At 45.3% G+C, this 18,880-nt stretch overlaps 1 protein-coding gene across 1 annotated transcript in view; it reads right to left on the bottom strand.

The window, feature by feature from the left end:
- The window catches only part of STAG3 (STAG3 cohesin complex component), a 127,447-nt gene that overhangs the window by 80,801 nt on the left and 27,766 nt on the right, over window positions 1–18,880 (bottom strand). The window contains exons 10-14 of the mRNA XM_073622889.1: window positions 17,669–17,767; window positions 17,498–17,577; window positions 11,833–11,940; window positions 6,451–6,556; window positions 459–561 (exon numbers count right to left, since the gene is read on the bottom strand). Coding sequence (XP_073478990.1) covers window positions 459–561; window positions 6,451–6,556; window positions 11,833–11,940; window positions 17,498–17,577; window positions 17,669–17,767 — 496 coding nt within the window. The remainder of the gene's footprint in view (window positions 1–458; window positions 562–6,450; window positions 6,557–11,832; window positions 11,941–17,497; window positions 17,578–17,668; window positions 17,768–18,880) is intronic.

Here is an 18,880-nt window from a genome sequence, read left to right as displayed (position 1 = left end):
TTTCCAAAATAGGGCTGCCCTCCACACGCCAAAGTAGCTCTTGCATCTTTTTTTTGGCAGTGAGATTTGTGCATTTTGGATGCAAAAATACTCACATCTCCTAGTCGAATTTGGGGTGCCATCAGGAAATAATGGCGCTGCAAGCACAATGCGCATTTTGGAAAAATTTTCACATGTTTCTGCACATATTGCTGGAACACGAAGGTGTGGATGAAGCCTACGACTCAGGGTTTAGATCCTACCCCAGAGAAGCCAGACCACTGACCATAAATAAAATGCCCCTTCCCTCACATCTCCCAGGTATATAACTATCCAGGGAAGAAGAACTATGGATAAAGATACTTCATTTTAGCATACAGCTTTAGAAACCAAGAATGCGCCAAAGCTTTTATTGCATTTTCACTGCAAACATTGCCATTACAATACACAATTGAATGCGGTGATAGATATAAACTCACCAGCCTCCATCAGCAGCATATCGGTCTGACACTCCCAGTCTTTTAATCGAGTCCCAGCACTGTCCCACAGACTGTCCACAAGGTAAGCAGCATGTTCATGGAGCTAAACAAAAAGGTATGAGAAGTTATAATGTCTCAAAGTTGGGATTATTTATTGAATTCTCCTCTGGCTAATTGTCTTTCCCTCTTTTGATTTTTTTTTTTTTTTTTATACTTACCTGTTTCTGTAAGGGAAGAATTTCTCTTTTTGGCCCCAGTGTCTTCACAACAAGGGCCCTAGAGGTCTCCAGTTTTCAGTGGGGGCATCCAAGAGGGTGCCTTGCATGATTTCCTACACAAATGAAGCACACTCTCTTGGATCACATATCCTCTGCGGATTGTCAGGGAGGGGAAGGGGTATCAACTGTGACAACACTGATAACCGTCCTCTTCTGAATGTGCAAGGATGCAGCTGCACAGGGTGGATTCACTGCAGGGCATTTAAAGTGGTCACCCTACGAAAGGAAGGGCCTTTGATTGGCAGAATCAGAGTATTTATTACAGAAAAGACAACAAAGGAGGAAAGTTAAACATGGACTTCCATTTTACTTTATTAGTCATAAACAGAACTTGTTCAAATACAGTCTCTTCAGGAGTAGATAGTGATGACTCTAAATTTGAATCAGTAAATGGTAAGGCACACTCAGAGGTGGATGCCCAGTAAGGTTCAACTTAGACTTTATCGTGGATGGCGTTGGAGCGCTCTTAGAGCCTCTGCTAGCAGATTGTTCCATTAAAAGAGAAGTAAGGTATTTTTTTTTTTTTTTCAGTTTCATACTTACCTCGGTTGAAGCTGCATCTGTCCTCTGGCACCTCTGCACTGAGAATGGAGCGATCGAACATCGCCGATGGCTCGGTTCTCACAGCTCCCTGAGCAGAGAGCTGCTGACTGTCAATTAGCAGCTCTCCGCTCTCTTCTCCCTCCTCGCTCAATGGAGCGCTGAGCTGTGGAGGGGCGGGGAGCGGCCGTCTCAGGCTCTCCGCGGCTTGCTGAGAGGCTGAGACAGGTGTCAGTCCAGGCACCTGGCGGATCCAGACTTTCACTGTCGGGATGACGCAGTGCCTGAACTGATTTCTGTGACATCAGCAGAGAGCGGACTTCAGTCTGCTCTCTGCTGAAAACGAGTCACAGGAGTGCAAAATGGATTGCACTCCTGTGATCCATAGCTGAAGTACAGCCAAACAAGCTTTGGCTGGACTTCTCCTTTAATTGTGCACAAACCAACATAAAGTCTGAATTGGACATAAGAAGCCTTGTGGACACAGGAGAGGTCTCAGCCTCACCCTGCAGAGCTAGAGAAGACTTGGATGAGGCTGAACCTATACAAATAGGGATCCTATGATTTAGGTTACAGGCGTGGGCTCCTTCAGAGGATACTGATAAATCACCAACAAAAACAGTAGAGGAATATAGGCAACAGGGCTGTCCTTTGTGTGTCTCTGAAAACACATGTTGCACGGCATAGCATAAACCCAAAGTGAGGTAAGGTCTCATGTACTACAAACCCAAGCAGCTGGGTCACAGGTGGCAGGAGGTGACCAAGTCACTGTAGGCTGGCAATGTAATGAGACCGGATGATCCACTAATAGTTTCGGGAGCAGGAGCAGCGGTGGAATGATGCTTCCTCTAGGCTGAATAGCAGGAGAAAGTGTGTAGAGTGCACTCAACACTCTAACTAGCGGATGAGGTCAGCAAATGTTTTGTGGTTACTCCATAACCTCAAATCGCAGACCCAAGTTTGGCACCAAATCTGACACAAACCTTGGAAATTCCAAGTCCCCAAGCCCTCAAATAAGCCTTTTTTGGCATCAGGGTGCACCCCCATTTTCAAAAGTGGTGGGATATCTGTTGGCCTTTGTGGACACTTGGACAGCCTGCATTATTAAATGTGTGGGTGAAAAAGGTGATTTCCAAGTGTCAGGTTTCCATGGTAGAGTGAGCCCTTATTGAAAGTAAACTCAAGGTTCCCCAGAGAGCAGAGTCTAAGCCCCAGCCTGCTTCTTCACCAGGGCCCTGATGGTGGAGGGAACCTGGAACTTGGTTGCGGACCCCAGGTACACCCATCTGACAATGCGGAGGCCACTCATGTGTGCAGACGGCAGGAGACAGAAGAGGATCTGGGCAGGTAAGCAAAAACAGTAGATGAAGCCACAGGCAGTACACAGGTAGTGAGGCACAGAATGCAGGTAATACAAGGCAAACCAGGAGCACAAAGAAACGAGGAAGTTGCTCAGGCAATATTGAGGATGTTTATATACGTATATAGGGATGGAGACTGGGAGATGGGCCAGGAAGCAACACCCATAAGTGAACAGAGCAGAGAAGCCAGCAGCACATATGAATGGAATCATAGATCTAGCAGAACCACTGCAGCAAGGAGGTAAGAGTTTCACAAATAGAAAACTGCAGGCTAGACTGTAACATCGAGGGCTACTAGCTAGAATTTTGCTCCCAGACCCCTCTCTGGTTCATCACTTCCAAACCGCCCATGCTACCACACAGATAAACAGATCTCTATATAGTCCTAGTCTTCTGTAACAAGGTGTTATTGCTCCATTCTGATGGCAGAATGGTTTCAGGGATTTTACTCCAACCTGTTCACAGTCCTCAAGCCACAGTAGGGCACACACCTCATCTTGGATCTCAGGGCCTTAAATGTTTTCATTCAGCCCAGAATGTCACATGGAATATCTGGATCTAGTCCTAGACAAGGGGTAGGCAACCTCGGCACTCCAGCTGTGGTGAAACTACAAATCATCATGCCCTCTGCCTCAAGGAGTCATGCCTGTGATTGTCAGGGTCTTGCAATGTCTCATGGGACTTGTAGTTTCACCACAGCTGGAGGGCCGAGGTTGCCTAACCCTGTCCTAGACAATAGTCAAGCCAGAGTTAGACTCTTCTGGGCAGAGCTGAAGTAAAGATGTCCATCCACCTAGCAAGAAACTGAGGCATGTTGAGAGTAGAAGGGGTTATCCTGGAATAGCCTACAATTCTTGTTGTTTGCTTGTGTCCGATCCTCCTTTAGATGGAAGTATAAGCTAACAGTATATGAATTCCTGTGTCCTTCAATGGATGAGAAAGACCAGAAGGAACAACAATGTTCTCAGCAAAATGGAAGAACACCAATCTTATTTAAAAAAAAAAAAAAAAAAAAAGATTTTAAACAACCTTACCAATGTGTAACAAGGTAAGGAGCGTGGAAGAACAAGTCTGATGGTTCCAAAACACTCCTGACAATGGTATGGGCTACAAGAAAAAGCCACCTTCTGAAGAACAAATAAGATTAAATTTAAAGAGGAGCCCCAGTCTCCCAAAAAATATAATAATTAAAAGTTAGCAGCTACAAATACTATAGCTGCTGACTTTTTATATCAGGACACTTACCTGTCCAAGGATCCAGCGTTGTCCTTACCCGAGCCCATTCTGGGCTTTGGGTCCAGGCGCTGACATCTTGACTAAGAGAAACTGGTAGTGAAGCCTTGCGGCTGCAGACCACACATGCATGAGCCACGCTGCACTTTGTGAAGGGTCCCGAATAGCTGCTGGGGGGGGGGGCCTAACTTCCGCTCAGATCGCCACAGCAATCTGACTGGAAATGAGATTGGGTGCCAAATGTGGCAGAGGAGGATGTAAATAAGCAGACTTTCACTTTTTTGGGTAAAGTTCCGCTTTAAGTTCCATGACTCAAGATGAGACCTTGTGATGGAAAGGATGTAAGCCGAAACCTGTCCTTTGATGGTGCTCAGTACCAAACACTGGTCTGGGGAGAGATGATGCTCTACAAAAAGAAAATCAATGAGGGTTAAGGGGCTTTCTCCATCTGAAGTAAGACTTTTAGGTATGGAGGTAATCCTTACAGGAATGGAACTTGGAAGCCCTGAGCTTGGTGCGGGTGAGAGCCTAAGAAAGGCCTCTCACTCTCAGCACTTTGGATTCAACAGTAATTCAGTGACCAAGAAGCAGTATCTATTCTGCTAAATTTACTCTTTTCATGTGTTTGTAAACTTGTTACTATACCATGTGCTGTATCATGAGTTCTAATGTAGAATAACGAAAGACAATACTGGGTTTACTTGATATAATGGGTTATTGTTGTATTGTATGCAAAAAAAAAAAAGAAAAAGTGAATGCAAGGCTTGACATGGAGACAGTAGATCCAGCATTCACCACAGCACATCAGTGAGCACATGAATCATGTCTGAACTAAGTCCTCCTTGGCCAATGTGAAGCAATGAGGGTGATAGGTATGCCACAGGGGCTGTGGAAGAAGCTTCAAGGGGTGAAACACATAAATTAGAGTATGTTGATCCTCTGGTCCCACTAAAGCATGATAGCCAACCACCAGGGGATCCTTCGATCTTGCGAGAGGGCTGAAACTCACTAATCTGCCCATTTGAGAATGCAGCTTGGCTGCAGCATTGCTTTTTGTGCTCCCTTGGTGATTCATATATGCCACCAACTGTGTCATTGTCAGACTAGACTTGTAGCTGATGGCCTTGCAGAAGAGTAGTATAGTAAATCAGGGACAGCCATATCGCTCACATCTCCAATAGAATGATTAAAATATTTGACTCCTCTGGGGACTACCAAACCTTCACCAATAGATTGCCCACAGCTCCATTCCAAAAAGAAAGGGCTTGAGTCCGTCATGAGGACTTTCTACTCAAGAGGGAGGAAGGCTAGACCCAACATCAGCATCAAGCAACTGAGCTAACAGAAGAGAGAAGCCCTTGAAAATTCTTGTTGCAGCACAGCTAGTGAAAGATGTTTTATCTTGAGGACCTATACAAAAACAACGGGTGCCACTCCAGGCTCCTGTCAGTCCACGTCTATTAATAACTGCCGCCAGTGCAGGCAGGGAAGGCGCTTGTCTCAGCTCGGTGAATACAGGCGGGGGGGGGGGGGGGAATGGTCCTGGGTTCTGCACCTCTCACAAACTAGGTGAATACCAAGAGCAGCTTCAGCGTAGACACGATCCAGGCCATGTCCCGTTGTGTTTTGTCCTGCTACAATGTGTTTCACCCTGCCCACGGGGCTTCACCATGACAAAGCCCCGTGGGCAGCCGAAGCGCGTCGGTGGGCGTGGTCTGGATGGAGTTTGGGCCGAAGCTGCTCTTACTATTTACCTTGGGTTTTGTGAGATGTGTGGCACTTGGGACCATTCCATTCCCATGCCTGTATACTCTTGAGGACACCATGCTAAATTGAGCTATACAGTGGGAGCAGGGCTATAGCAACTAAAGGAAACCATTCACTTGGTGTCCAAACCTCCTGTAGCTGCCAATATACTCACATGTATATGAATCTATTGTGCAATGTCCCTCAATGAATAATGGTAAAATAGGATTATTTAACATTTATGCCCCGTACACACGGTCGGATTTTCCGATGGAAAATGTCCGATCGGAGCGTGTTGTCGGAAATTCCGACCGTGTGTGGGCTCCATCGGACATTTTCCATCTTATTTTCCGACACACAAAGTTGGAGAGCAGGAGATAAAATTTTCCGACAACAAAATCCGTTGTCGGAAATTCCGATCGTGTGTACACAAATCCGACTGACAAAGTGCCACGCATGCTCAGAATAAATAAAGAGATGAAAGCTATTGGCCACTGCCCCGTTTATAGTCCCGACATACATGTTTTACGTCACCGCGTTTAAAATGATCGGATTTTCCGACAACTTTGTGTGACCGTGTGTATGCAAGACAAGTTTGAGCCAACATCCGTCGGAAAAAATCCTAGGATTTTGTTGTCGGAATGTCCGAACAAAGTCCGACCGTGTGTACGGGGCATTAGAATGAGGCAAGTCATCCATGACAACCAGAAAACTATGAAAAAATTAGCAGGGCTACGAGGACACAGCAATATGTGATGTAAATATAATGAAAAGGAAAAACACACACAAACAGGTTACAGGTTAGAAACAGAAAAAAGCGTCACATCCGCTCACCTTACTGGAATTAAAGAATGACATCAATCTCTGAAAAAATATTACATCTGTATCGTGACGATTCCTCCTATCAGGACTAAGCTCCTCCAGGTCAACTCTCAGCAACCTGTTGTAAAAAAAAAAAAAAAAATAGCGACATAGTTTAGAAACAAGAAGATGCATGAAACCAACAATATCCATTGCTCTCTCTGTCAGTGGAAGATGACATTCAACACTGAAAAAAAGGATTAAAGAACTACCAGTAAAATGTTTCCTGGAGAACCGAAAAGGACACAAGCATATTTAAATCATTACAACTGGGACATCCAAAAGCAGTCCAACTGAGGGGTGAGCAACGCAGTAAACAATGTTAACAGCCCCACATAAACAAATCACAACAGGTTTGAGAGACTCAGAGCTGCTTGTACACCTTATGCCCAAAACTAGCATCACAGGAGGCTTGAACATCTCTATCTTTGCGCCGAACACCTCACGGCCCTATAAGAGTTCTAAAAGTCGGGAGGCAGGCATTCAGGTCATGTGACTGCTGTGATTGGCTGTCAAGTCAGGCACACGATCGGAAAGCTCCCGATCGCAAGTATGCATGCATCAGGAGTTTAGAGATCCCCGTCGGCTACCGTGCCAGGAGCACACTCTCAGCACAGTACAGTATGTTGTTTTTAACAGGGCCGCATATATGCGGCCACTTGACGTTAAGGCCCACCTGCTGAGTGGCCGCATATATGCGTACGGCCCGCATAAAAGGGGTTAAAGTGTATGTAAACTCTAATACATTTCTCTGATTTTCTCTTTTTTGGTCTGTTAAATACACTATTGGAAGCATTTAATTTTATCAGTTCAACAAGCGCAAAGAAACAATATTTTGTTCACCCAGATAAAAATCTTGTGAGCTGATAACTTCTGGTACTCTCTACCTGGATTATTACGAGCTGGCGATGTTTCTTGCTATTTCTATGAACTACAAAGCATCTCCCCCTCCTTATGGAGACGAGATGGAGGTGTTGTGTAGTTCTAACACAGTGTTATGTAATGCTAGCACACTCCTAGGGTAACAGTGCACACTCCTAGTACGTTTGTACTCTAGGAAAGGAAGTGAGTTAATGGCTGGATTACCAGGCTAAAAGAAATGAAAACAAGACAATTAATGCAGCCACCACATCTCACAGGTAAGCTGCATTAGTTTCAATTTTTGTTCTTCAGGCCATGCCTTCAAAGACAGCAACCTGAGAAGCAGGATAGAACACAGGCCCTTGGGAGAGAAGTTCCAAATGATCCAAAAGGGCCCATTGATCATATGACAGGACCTTAAGTATGTCAGAGCACCATATCCTCCTAGGCCAATGCAGTGCGATGAGGATCACCTGAATGCCCTTCTTCAAGATCCTGTGGAGTAGGTAAAGGACAATAAGGGGGGGGGGGGGGGGTGAAAAGGTGTAGACCAGGTTGACCTGGTCACTAGCCATCACCAGAGCGTCCACTATGAGTGCCCAGGGGTCCAGTGGGTTGTTAAGATTGGATGCCAAGAGGTCCACATCTAGCATTTCCCACCTGTTGCAAAGTCCTTGAAAGACCTCTGGATGGAGAGTCTATCTCCCTGGATCCAGATGCCAAAGTCCACCTGCCAATGTTCCACACCTGGGATGTAGATGGCAGACAGAACCAGAATGTGAAGTTCTTCCTAAGAGCAGGATCAAGTCTGCAAGATGGGTCCTCTCAGGTACTCTCATCAGCGAGATGGGTCCGGCTATGACATCTGAAGGTTGGGGCCCCATCCGAAGCGCTACAGAGGATACACCATCTTTTGGATGTTAGCTGGCAGGGTGGACTGTTTCTTTAACAGGAGATCATCCAACCCACAACATAAATCTCGAGAATGGAACAGAGCCAGAACCTGGAGAAAGCACCTTGGTGAAAACCGGGACGCCGTGGACAGGCTAAGGGAATGGTGACTAATTGGTAATGCTGATTGCCGACTGCAAAACACAGAACATATTAATGTGTAGATAGACATCCCCCAGAAGGAAGGCGGCAATGAGGTTTCTGCCATTTTCCATGCAAAATTTCTGAACCTGAAAGAGTTTTCAGATGCAGAATGCGCCAAACTCTTCCATTCGGTTTGGGAACGAAAAGGAGGTTCAAGTAGAATCCTTGAAAGCATTCTCCTGCTGGTACAGGGGTAATGACCCCTTGATCTAAGAGCTGGTGGACAGCTTCAAGCAGATCCACCCACTGAGACCGGGGAAGGTAATAAGTTGAAGAGCATGAAGTGGGAAGGAGGCAGTTTGCACCCCCTATCCCCTGGAAACAACACTCTGGACCCAGGTATCTGAGATTTTCTGGGATTAGAATGCCAACAGACATCCAACACTGAGAAGATGGGGGTGCTCCATCACTGTGTAGAGGCCTTGGCACCAGCCATGGCTCGTTTGGAAAGCCATGTCCTCTTACAACAGTATGTTCCTGTCTTACATTTTAACAGCGAAAAACTAAAAAGGTATGAAAGGAACCCTTCCTGACCTCAGGAGTATAAGACCTACTGACAGAGACAAAAGCCTTTTTCTTCTGGGGCAGATACTTGCCACTGTGTAATAGCGAGATACTTGCGACTGGAATCATCCGCCCAGCATATTAGGCATGCTGATGGACACCGCTGTTTGGATATAAAGGCTGCTATCCTGTGATCCTCAATCTAGGAATAACCTACGATCTACGAGTGAAATGCGTGGAAGCACCGGGTATATAGTGTATGCACTGGATTATTCAATAAATTTGAATTTTGGCTTTTACTATAGTGATCAGCTCCTCTTTTTCTTCTAAGACTCAGTAGATGCAGATTTACCATGTTGCTATCAATTGACCCATTCATGTTCTCAAAATCTTTTGAGGAAAAGTTTCCAGAAAAGGAGTAGTAGTATACTTATTTCTCCAGCGGTCCTTATTTCCTGCATTCCCCCGCCCCACTGAACCTCAGTCAGTGCATTTGGAATTCAACAAGGATGTCTCCTGTGGTCTCTTTCCCTGACCCTTATATCACTGAAAAACCCAATAAGGCTATAACCAACACAGACCACCAGGACTTGTAGCACAGGACATTGGAGGGTATATAGATCTTGGCAGCACATAGAAAATTTTTTTCTCATAAAAACATAAAGTTTGTTGTACAACTGTTAAAACCCATATAACACCATATCCAATACTAAAACCCAGTATTCACATACACTCACCGGCCACCTTAAATTAGGTACACCTTGCTAGTACCAATTGGATTGGATCTGGTGAGTGCGGAGGCCATTGGAGTACAGTGACCTCATTGTCCAGTGGTGAGATGATTGGAGCTTTATGACATGGTGCATTATCCTGCTGGAAGGAGCCATCAGAAGATGGGTACACTGTAGTCATAAAGGGATGGACATGGTCAGCAACAATACTCAGGTAGGCCGTGGTGTTTAAACAGCGCTCAATTGGTACTAAGGGGCCCAAAGTGTGCCAACAAAATATCCCCTCACACCATTACACCACCACCAGCCTGAACCAATGATACAAGGCAGGATGGATCCATGCTTTCATGTTGTTTACGCCAAATTCTGACCCTACGATCTGAATGTTGCAGCTGAAATCGAGACTCAACAGACCAGGAATCGTTTTTTACAATCTTCTATTGTCCAATTTTGGTGAGTCTGTGCGAATTGTAGCCTCAGTTTCCTGTTCTTAGCTGACAGGAGTGGCACCAAGTGTCATCTTCTGCTGCTGTAGCCCGTCTGCTTCAAGGTTTGATGTGTTGTGCATTCAGAGATGGTATTCTGCAAACCTTGGTTGTAATGAGTAGTTGAGTTATTGTTGCCTTTCTATCATCTCAAGCCAGTCTGCCCATTCTCCTCTGACATCAACAAGTCATTTTCCTCCACACAACAGCCGCTCACTGGATATTTTCTCTTTATTTGGACCATTTTCTGTAAACCAGAGAGATGGTTGTGTGTGAAAATCCCAGTAGATCAGCAGTTTTTGAAATACTCAAACCAGCCCGTCTGACACCAACAACCATGCCACGTTCACTTAAGATCCCTTTCACACTGGGACAGTGCGGGCTTTTGCGGTAAAGCGCCGCTAGTTTTAGCAGCACTTTACTGCTGTTATAGCGGTGCTATTCAGCCGCTAGCGGAGCGCTTTTAACCCCCACTAGCGGCCGAGGAAAGGGTTCATAGCGCCCGAAAAGCGCCACTGCTGAAGCACTTTGCAGGCGCTTCGGCAGCGCCCCAAAGATGCTGCTTGCAGGACTTTTCTTCCCGTTCTGCAAGCACATCGCTCCAGTGTGAAAGCCCTTGGGCTTTCACACTGGGGTGGCTTGAGAGGCGCTATTTTTTAGCACTAAAACGCCTGAAAACTGCCTCAGTGTGAAAAGGGTCCAAATCTCCTTTCTTGACCATTCTGATGCTCGGTTTGAACTTCAGCATGAAGCGCTTCTCTTCATTCTGTAGTCACGTGGAAAATATATGTGAACCCTGGGTTTTAGTATTAGATATGGTGTTATATTGGTTTTAACAATTGTATGATAATCTTTATGCTTTTATGAAAAAAGTATTGGTGGTCTGTGTACATGATCTAGGACGAGGGCACGTAGTGACAGAGAACCTATTTCTAATATTTGGGAGGGCTATAACCAGGAAGAATATTTCATGAACAGTGCACCAACAGTCTCAACAGAAAAAAAGACAATTACACAATCCGCAGTTTAAAGCGGAGCTCCACCCATATTTTAATCTTGATCTGAATGAGTCCCTTTGCTGCAAGTATAACACATTTGGCATGATTTTATTTTAACTGTGTGTGCCTTGTTGCTATAGGGTGTCCCTTATAATGTGCCTCTTCTCGGCCGCAGCGCTGTACGACATACCCTGCGGCGCCTTCTGAGAGATGTTTGTCATCGTTCCCAGGAGTCAATGGGCATCGCCGCAGGATTGCATTGTCATAACAATGGGGTGGGCGCCGCCTGTTGTTATGGCAACAAGATTATCCTCCTGCGCTACGCCCTGTGTAGGCTGCGCACGGGCGAGATCAGGAGGTGGGTGTTGGGAAGCCAGCAGCACCTTATCCCGGGAAACAGACTCCTAGTGGGCTTCACATGCCCACAGTGAAGATGGAAGCGCTCAGCAATGCAGAAAACAAACGTGAGTGAATTAAAAAAAAACAGGAATTGGACGGCAATTTTATTAAGTATTTAATGCAGTGCAGCAGAACAGATGAAAAAAAAAAAAAAAGAAATCTGGGTGGAACTCCGCTTTAAAAAGAATTTATTTTTAACAGACAGATATATCAACTATATCAGGCATAGCAAGGAATATATGAGATCAATATAAAATTAGGGAAAGGCTCTACAAAACTAACCTCTGGTACAGGAAGTCCCCTGCTGCAGATGCTACAAAACGGTTGGTGGTGTACACCAGAATGTCAACACTTGCACACTCGTCAGCACTGAAAATATTCTCCATGTTCCTGAAGCAGAGTATTAGTAACAGATGTAAGCAGAAACTTTTCTAACTTGATATTAAAGTGATATCATGTATTGACCAAGGCTAGCCATAGATGCCTTGTTATTGCTTCACATTGGCCAAGCAGGCCCTGGTACAGACCTGACTTATGTGCTCACAGATGTGCGGATCTACTATCTTCGTGTCAAATACTGCATCCTGGTTTTTTTAAAAGCCGTCTATAGATGGACCTCTGGGTTCACATTTGTGCGAACAGACATCACGTGTGATTTGCACCTTTTTGCTGTGCAGATTACATGTCTGTGCGATGTGAATTCAGCCATAAAGATATATGGCTGAACTCGCATCACATTCGCACACCAAAATGGTGCAGGACCCTTTTTTTTGGTCCGCACTGGAACTGTTCACACCCATGCGATCCGATTCCTGTACCATTTGACATTTTACACTGCGATCTGCGAACCGATCTGGGGATGTCACCTTTACATTGACACCCACAGCAGTTCGTAGAGGGCAGTGTGAACTAGACATGTGCACTGACAAAAAATTTGTTCATTTTCGTTTCATTGTTTTTTTTTTCGAAAATTTGGAATTCGGAAATCCGAAAATTAGGATTTTCGATTTTCGGATTTCCAAATTTCCGAATTTTTTAAATTTCAGAATTTTCAAATTTTCAAATTTCTGAATCTTCAAATTTCTGAATTTTCAAATTTCCGAATTCCAAATTTTCAAATTTTCAGAATTCCAAAATTCGGAATTTCAAAAATTTGAAAATCTGAAAATTAGAAAATCTGAAAAAAAGAAAGAAAAATCAGTAAAATTCGAAATAATAACTAACTACTAATAAATAACTATTAAATTATAGGTATTGGAATTTCCTTTCAAATTTGGCTGTTAGTGAACATAGTGAATACAAATTTATCCGAAGTTACGAATTATCCGAAATAACGAATGCCGCATCTAAACAAATGGAATGGAACAAATTAATAATAAATAATAATAATAAAAAGGTTTTATTATTATTGTTATTTATTATTATTAGATTGTTACGTTTCATTCTTTTAGATACAGCATTCGTTATTTCAGATAATTCGCAACTTTGGATAAATTCACACTCGTTATGTTCACTAACAGCCAGATTTGAAAGGAAATTCCAATACCTATAATTTAATAGTTATTATTAGTTAGTTATTATTTCAGATTTTTGGATTTTCATTCTTTTGAATTTTCAGATTTTCATTCTTATTTTCGGATTTTCACATTTCCAAATCTTAGAATTTTAAAACTTCCGAAATTACGAATTTTCTAATTTCCAAACTTTCAAATTTCAGAATTTGATTTTTCGAATTTTCCAATTTCCGAAATTTTCCAAATTCCGAATTTCAAATTTTTTGCTGATCAAAAAAAAAAAAAAAAACGGATTCCCACATCTGCATAATTGATGTGAATGGAGGATTCCTCCCCGTTGCCAGTATACACTGATCAGCAGTAGTAGCCACCTGGCTGCAAGCCGCTGATCGATAAAAGTTTTCCAACAGTCCTATTTGACAGAAGTCCCTGCTGAAGCGATCAAACTTTTGATCCGTCTAGGGGCAGCTTTAGGGTGCTGTATACAGACTGGCTTTTCAAGAGATGTGACAGCCAACAGTCAAGCCACATTCCAGGTATTAGAATGTTCACTGATGAAATACAAGCATGGGAGTGAACAGATGTCTTTCCTAATTGAATTGGAAAACCATTGTCTGATGATGGTCATTGTCCCTATCAATGCAATTCATTTTTAGGCCTCATGCCCACGGGCGTTTTTACAGCCGCTTTTAGGAGAGTTTTTTACAGCCTAAAAACGCTTCATGCACACACAGACGTTAATGAGCTGTAAGTGGCACAGGTGTTTTTAAGCTCCAAAAAAAACCCCAGTACCAGCGCGTTCTGAGGCTCCAGCGCTAGAGCTATAAAAACGCCAGACACCAGTAAAAGCTGTTAAACGCTGTATAAAGAGCATTAAGCCTCATCAGGCATTTCTCTGCCTCTATTCAAAATCAATGGTTCTCTATGTGAGCCCATTGATTTGAATAGAAGTCGCACTAGAAGTCGGATCATGATGATCCAACTTGCGGTGCGATTTGTGTGCTGAGGATTTTGAAGGGGAATCCCCGCCAAAATGAAAAAAAAAAATACCCAAAACATTGGCGTGGGGCTCCCCCGACTCCCCCCCCCCCCCAGCTCTGGTATGGATTTTTTTTGGCGCTGATGTCATCTGGAGGCCCCGCCCCTTGTGACGTCACAGCCTGGGGCATGATGGGGGTGGTGACATCACAAGGGGGCGGAGCCTGCAGATGACGTCAGCAGATGGCCCCGCCCCACGCCAATATAAGTCATGGCACACGGCAGACCCAGCATTACACCGGGAGATCGCGTTGAGTCAACACTGGAAGAAGAACAGAGGGAGAAGGCCCGGGAGAAGACAGCACAAAATGGAGAAGAAATCGCCGGAGGAGGGAGAAGACATCGCCAGAGAGGGGTGAAGAAATCAGAAGAGACGCCAGAGCTGATTTAATAAATTACTTTAAAAACCTGTGTACTGTGTTTATTTTTGACACTTTTGTTTTTAGGTGAATAGGTAGTGGTACGATGTACCCCTTACTTATTCACATAGGGTGGGGGGCCGGGATCTGGGAGCCCTCTTGTTAAAGGTAGCTTTTAGATTCCGATAAGCCCCCACCCGCAGACCTTGTCCTCATCAATGTGGGGAGAAGGCCCCCCCCTGCTCCAAAGCACCCCCCCCATGTTGAGGGCATGTGGCCTGGTATGGTTCAGGAGTGGGGGGGGGCGCTTACTCGTCCCCCCCTCTCCCCTTTCCTGACCTACTGGGCTGCCTGCTCATATAAGGGTCTGGTATGGATCTTGGGGGGGGGGGATCCATGGACTTGTGTCCACTTACATCCGCCTACCTGCAATCTGATCCCGTCCACTAACAAAACAAAGGGGATCCGTTCCCCTCTATCTAGGCGGATTGGATTGGAGGGCAGTCGGGTGTAAAACAGACAGCCGGTTTGTTTCCACCCGACTGCCCATACAGCAGAGTGGGCTGTGTCAGCTGACAGATCTCCTGCTGAGCAAAGTAGATTCCACCCCATGTAAAAGGGGGGCCTTATGCAGTGAACACAGTATATAGCTCAAGTTCCATACTGCGCTCTGCATTATGGAAATATAAAGTAAAATGCAGATGAGGTGTGGAGTGTTTCCATAGATGTCCTAAAGTCTAAGTCCTGTTCTTCATCCTCCACAGGGCAGGGCATTAACTGGCCATCCACTAGAATTTCGAAAGAACGTTCGTATGAAAATTCTCATCGGTATATACAACGATACGACAAATGTGCTTTGAGCCTGGGTTCACACTGATGCAGAGGGCCGGACCGCATTTGTGATTCGGACAGGAATTGCACCACATTCCTGTTCAAATCACATGCGATTCTCATTAGTGCAATTTAAACCAATTCATTTTGTATGGCTCAAATCACATGCACGTTTTTTTTTGCTGCACTGGAATCGGATTGCACGAGTGTTCACACCCATCTGATCCGATTCAGCCAATTGCACAGCGTTTTGCAAACCGCTTTTTTGCGCGTCGTTAACTTAAAGCGGAGGTCCACCCTCCCCACGAAAAATTTAAAGTCAGCAACTACAAATACTGCAGCTGCTGACTTTTAATATATGGACACTTATCTGTCCAGGGCGCCCGCGATGTCAGCACTGCAACCGATCTTCTGATCGGATGTCGGGTGCAGCCGCAGCCATTGTCGGTAAGGGAAACCAGCAGTGAAGCCTTGTGGCTTCACAGCCGGCTCCCTACTGCGCATGCGCAAAGCGCGCTGCACTTTCCAATTGGCCCAATGGAGTAGTAAGGGGGAGGGGGGCCGAGTTTTGCTGCGGCACGGTCTCCGGAAGTGGGAAAGGGGACTTGTCAAAAACAGGTCCCCCCTCCCCCCTGAGACGACTAAGCGGAAGTTCCACTTTTGGGTGGAACTCCACTTTAACATCGACACCTGCAACGGTTTGTATGATTGGAGTGAGGCTGTAATGTGGTGCAAGAAACGCATAGGAATTGCTGTGAATCTCGCACTGCATCAGTGTGAACCGGGTGCTTTTAACATTTAGGCCACTTTCACACTGAGGCGGTTTTCAGGCGCTTTTGGGCTAAAAATAGTGCCAGTAAAGCGCCTGAAAATGCTTCCCCTGCAGCCCCAGTATGAGAGCCGAGTGCTTTCACACTGCGGTCCAGGATGGGAAAAAAAAGTCCTGCAAGCAGCATCTTTGGGGCGGTGTGGTGAATACATCACTCCTAAAACGCCCCTGCCATTGAAATCAATGGCCAGCGCTGCCGAACCGCCTGCAAAGCGCTTCGGCAGCGGCGCCTTGCGGGCGCTTTTAACCCTTTTCAGCCGATAGCGGGGGTTAAAAGCACCCCGCTAGCGGGCGAAACAGGGGCGGATCGGGGGGGGGGGGCAACGGGACAATTGCCCCCTCCGAGAAATGCAGGTGAGTGAGAGAGCCGCCAGGCGCACCGCGGGTGAGGGAGCCGGCGGGCGGCTCCGTAAGTGAGAGAGCCGGCGGGCGGCTCCGCAGGAGAGCGACAGCGGGCTGGCCCGGCGGCTCGGTTGGTGAGATGTGCCGATGTGTTTGCGGGCTGCTGGCCAATCAGGGAGCCGGCGGGCGGGGGGAGCAGAGAGATGACATCATCTCTCACTGCCCGGCGCCCGCCCTGCATCCCTGTATTCCCCCCTCACCATGCAGGCAGCTGCAGCAGCAGAGAGATTACATCATCTCTCTGCTGCCTGACTCTGGGACTCAAGAAACCACCTTAGAAAGAAAGTGACACAGCAAGTGACTGTCAGTCCGCAACGTGTGGCAAGTGACAATCTGCATCTGGTGACAGGTGACGTGGCAAGTGACAATCTGCATCTGGTGACAGGTGACGTGGCAAGTGACAATCTGCATCTGGTGACAGGTGACGTGGCAAGTGACAATCTGCATCTGGTGACAGGCGACGTGGCAAGTGACAATCTGCATCTGGTGACAGGTGACGTGGCAAGTGACACACTCGGGGCTCCCACTGATTCTGCATTATGGTGAGTTAAACTACCATGGTGCCGTGATGATTGAAGCGCCAACACCAGCCATTTCCCCAAAGATGTACCCCAAAAAAATATATTTTCTGGCAGTGCCCCTCCCGAGACTAGACTCTGGATCCGCCCCTGGGGCAAAAAGCATCAGTAAAAGTAGCAGTGCTTTACCGGTAACGCCCCTTCGCCCCAGTGTGAAAGTAGCCTTTGATTTTTGTGAAATAACTCTCATTTCTAGAAATTAGATTGAGAAAAACTTTTTATCCCGCGCCTTCGAATTTTCTTGTCACTGTGGTATAAAGTGAACATCAATTTAACCCCAATACAGATTAGAAAATCAAACAAACATTCTTAAAACTCTACTAGTGTATGGCCAGCTTTATATACCCCAGAGACCCGATATATTTCCCCCAGGAAACAATAGGATAAAACACTTACATGTAGATCAGATTAATTAGCTTTACTGATTCTGCAGCAACCTGCGGCTCTTTGTCTTGAACCATTGACAATATTCTGTCCTGAAATAGGGAATTGCATTCACATAAGATAAATCAAAAAATAGGCCAAAAAAATAAACAAAAAACAAAAAAAAAAAAAAAAAAATCTTACCTTAAACCTGCTCGTAAAAAGCTCCACTTTTCCACCATGGCCCGGGACAGTGTACAGTTCCTGCAAGCAGCGAATGCACTGCAATCTGACATGTCCTTGCTAAGGAGAACAGAATATTACCAATACAACTCAAACAGTGAACTGCAACCACAATCAACTAAGTAAGTCTACTTCATTTACTGCTCATCGTTGTTCTTTTTTTTTTAGAATCCACTGCAGCAGCCAAAAATTGCCGTGCTTCTGCATAGGATTACAGCTGATATGACTTAGCTGAACAACCTACCTCTCATGCTTAAATAGGAGCTCTACTCATATTTGTGTTTATTAAAAGTCAGCAGCTACAAAAACTGTAGCTGCTGACTTTTAATAAAAAATCTGGTGGCCAACCACAAATGGGCACTGACTGGCACCATTTTAAATCAGTGATGCTCAGCAATGCCACCCATCAATGTGATCAGTGCCACCAATCAGTGTCCATCTGTGCCACCTATCAGTGCCCATCAGTGCCCACCAGTGCCCACCTATCAGTACCCATCAGTGCCCATCCATGCCACCTATCAGTGCTACCCATAAGTACCCATCACTGCCACCCATAAGTACCCATCAGTGCCACCCATAAGTACCCATCAATGCCACCTACGAGTGCCCTTCGGTGTCACCTGTGAGTGCCACCTATCAGTGCCCATCATCAGTGCCACCTCATAGGTATCCATCAGTGCCGTCGTATCAGTGCAGCCATATCAGTACCCATCATTGAAGAAGAAAACGTACTTATTTACAAAAAATTTTAACAGAAACAAAGAAAAACTTGTTTTTTTTCCAAATTCCAAATTCCAAATTTCCAATCTTTTTTTATTTGTTGCGCAAAAAATAAAAACCGCAGAGGTGACCAAATACCACCAAAAGAAAGCTCTATTTGTGGGAACAAAACGTTAAAAAAATAGTTTTGGTACAGTGTAGCATGACTGTGCAATTGTCATTCAAATTGCGACAGCGCTGAAAGCTGAAAATTGGCCTGGGCAGGAAGGTGTCTAAGTGCCTGGTATTGAAGTGGTTAAGGTGCTTCTTTGTGAGCCACTCCTTTGTTGCCTTGGCTCTGTGTTTTGAGTCATTCTTATGCTGGAATACCCATCCACAACCCATTTTCAATGCCCTGGCTGAGGGAAGGAGGTTCTCATCCAAGATTTGACAGTACATGACCCCGTCCATCGT

This window comes from Aquarana catesbeiana, linkage group LG03 (assembly GCF_042186555.1).
Source record: "Aquarana catesbeiana isolate 2022-GZ linkage group LG03, ASM4218655v1, whole genome shotgun sequence".
NCBI lineage: Eukaryota > Metazoa > Chordata > Amphibia > Anura > Ranidae > Aquarana > Aquarana catesbeiana.
This window is presented reverse-complemented; position numbering and strand designations above follow the sequence as displayed.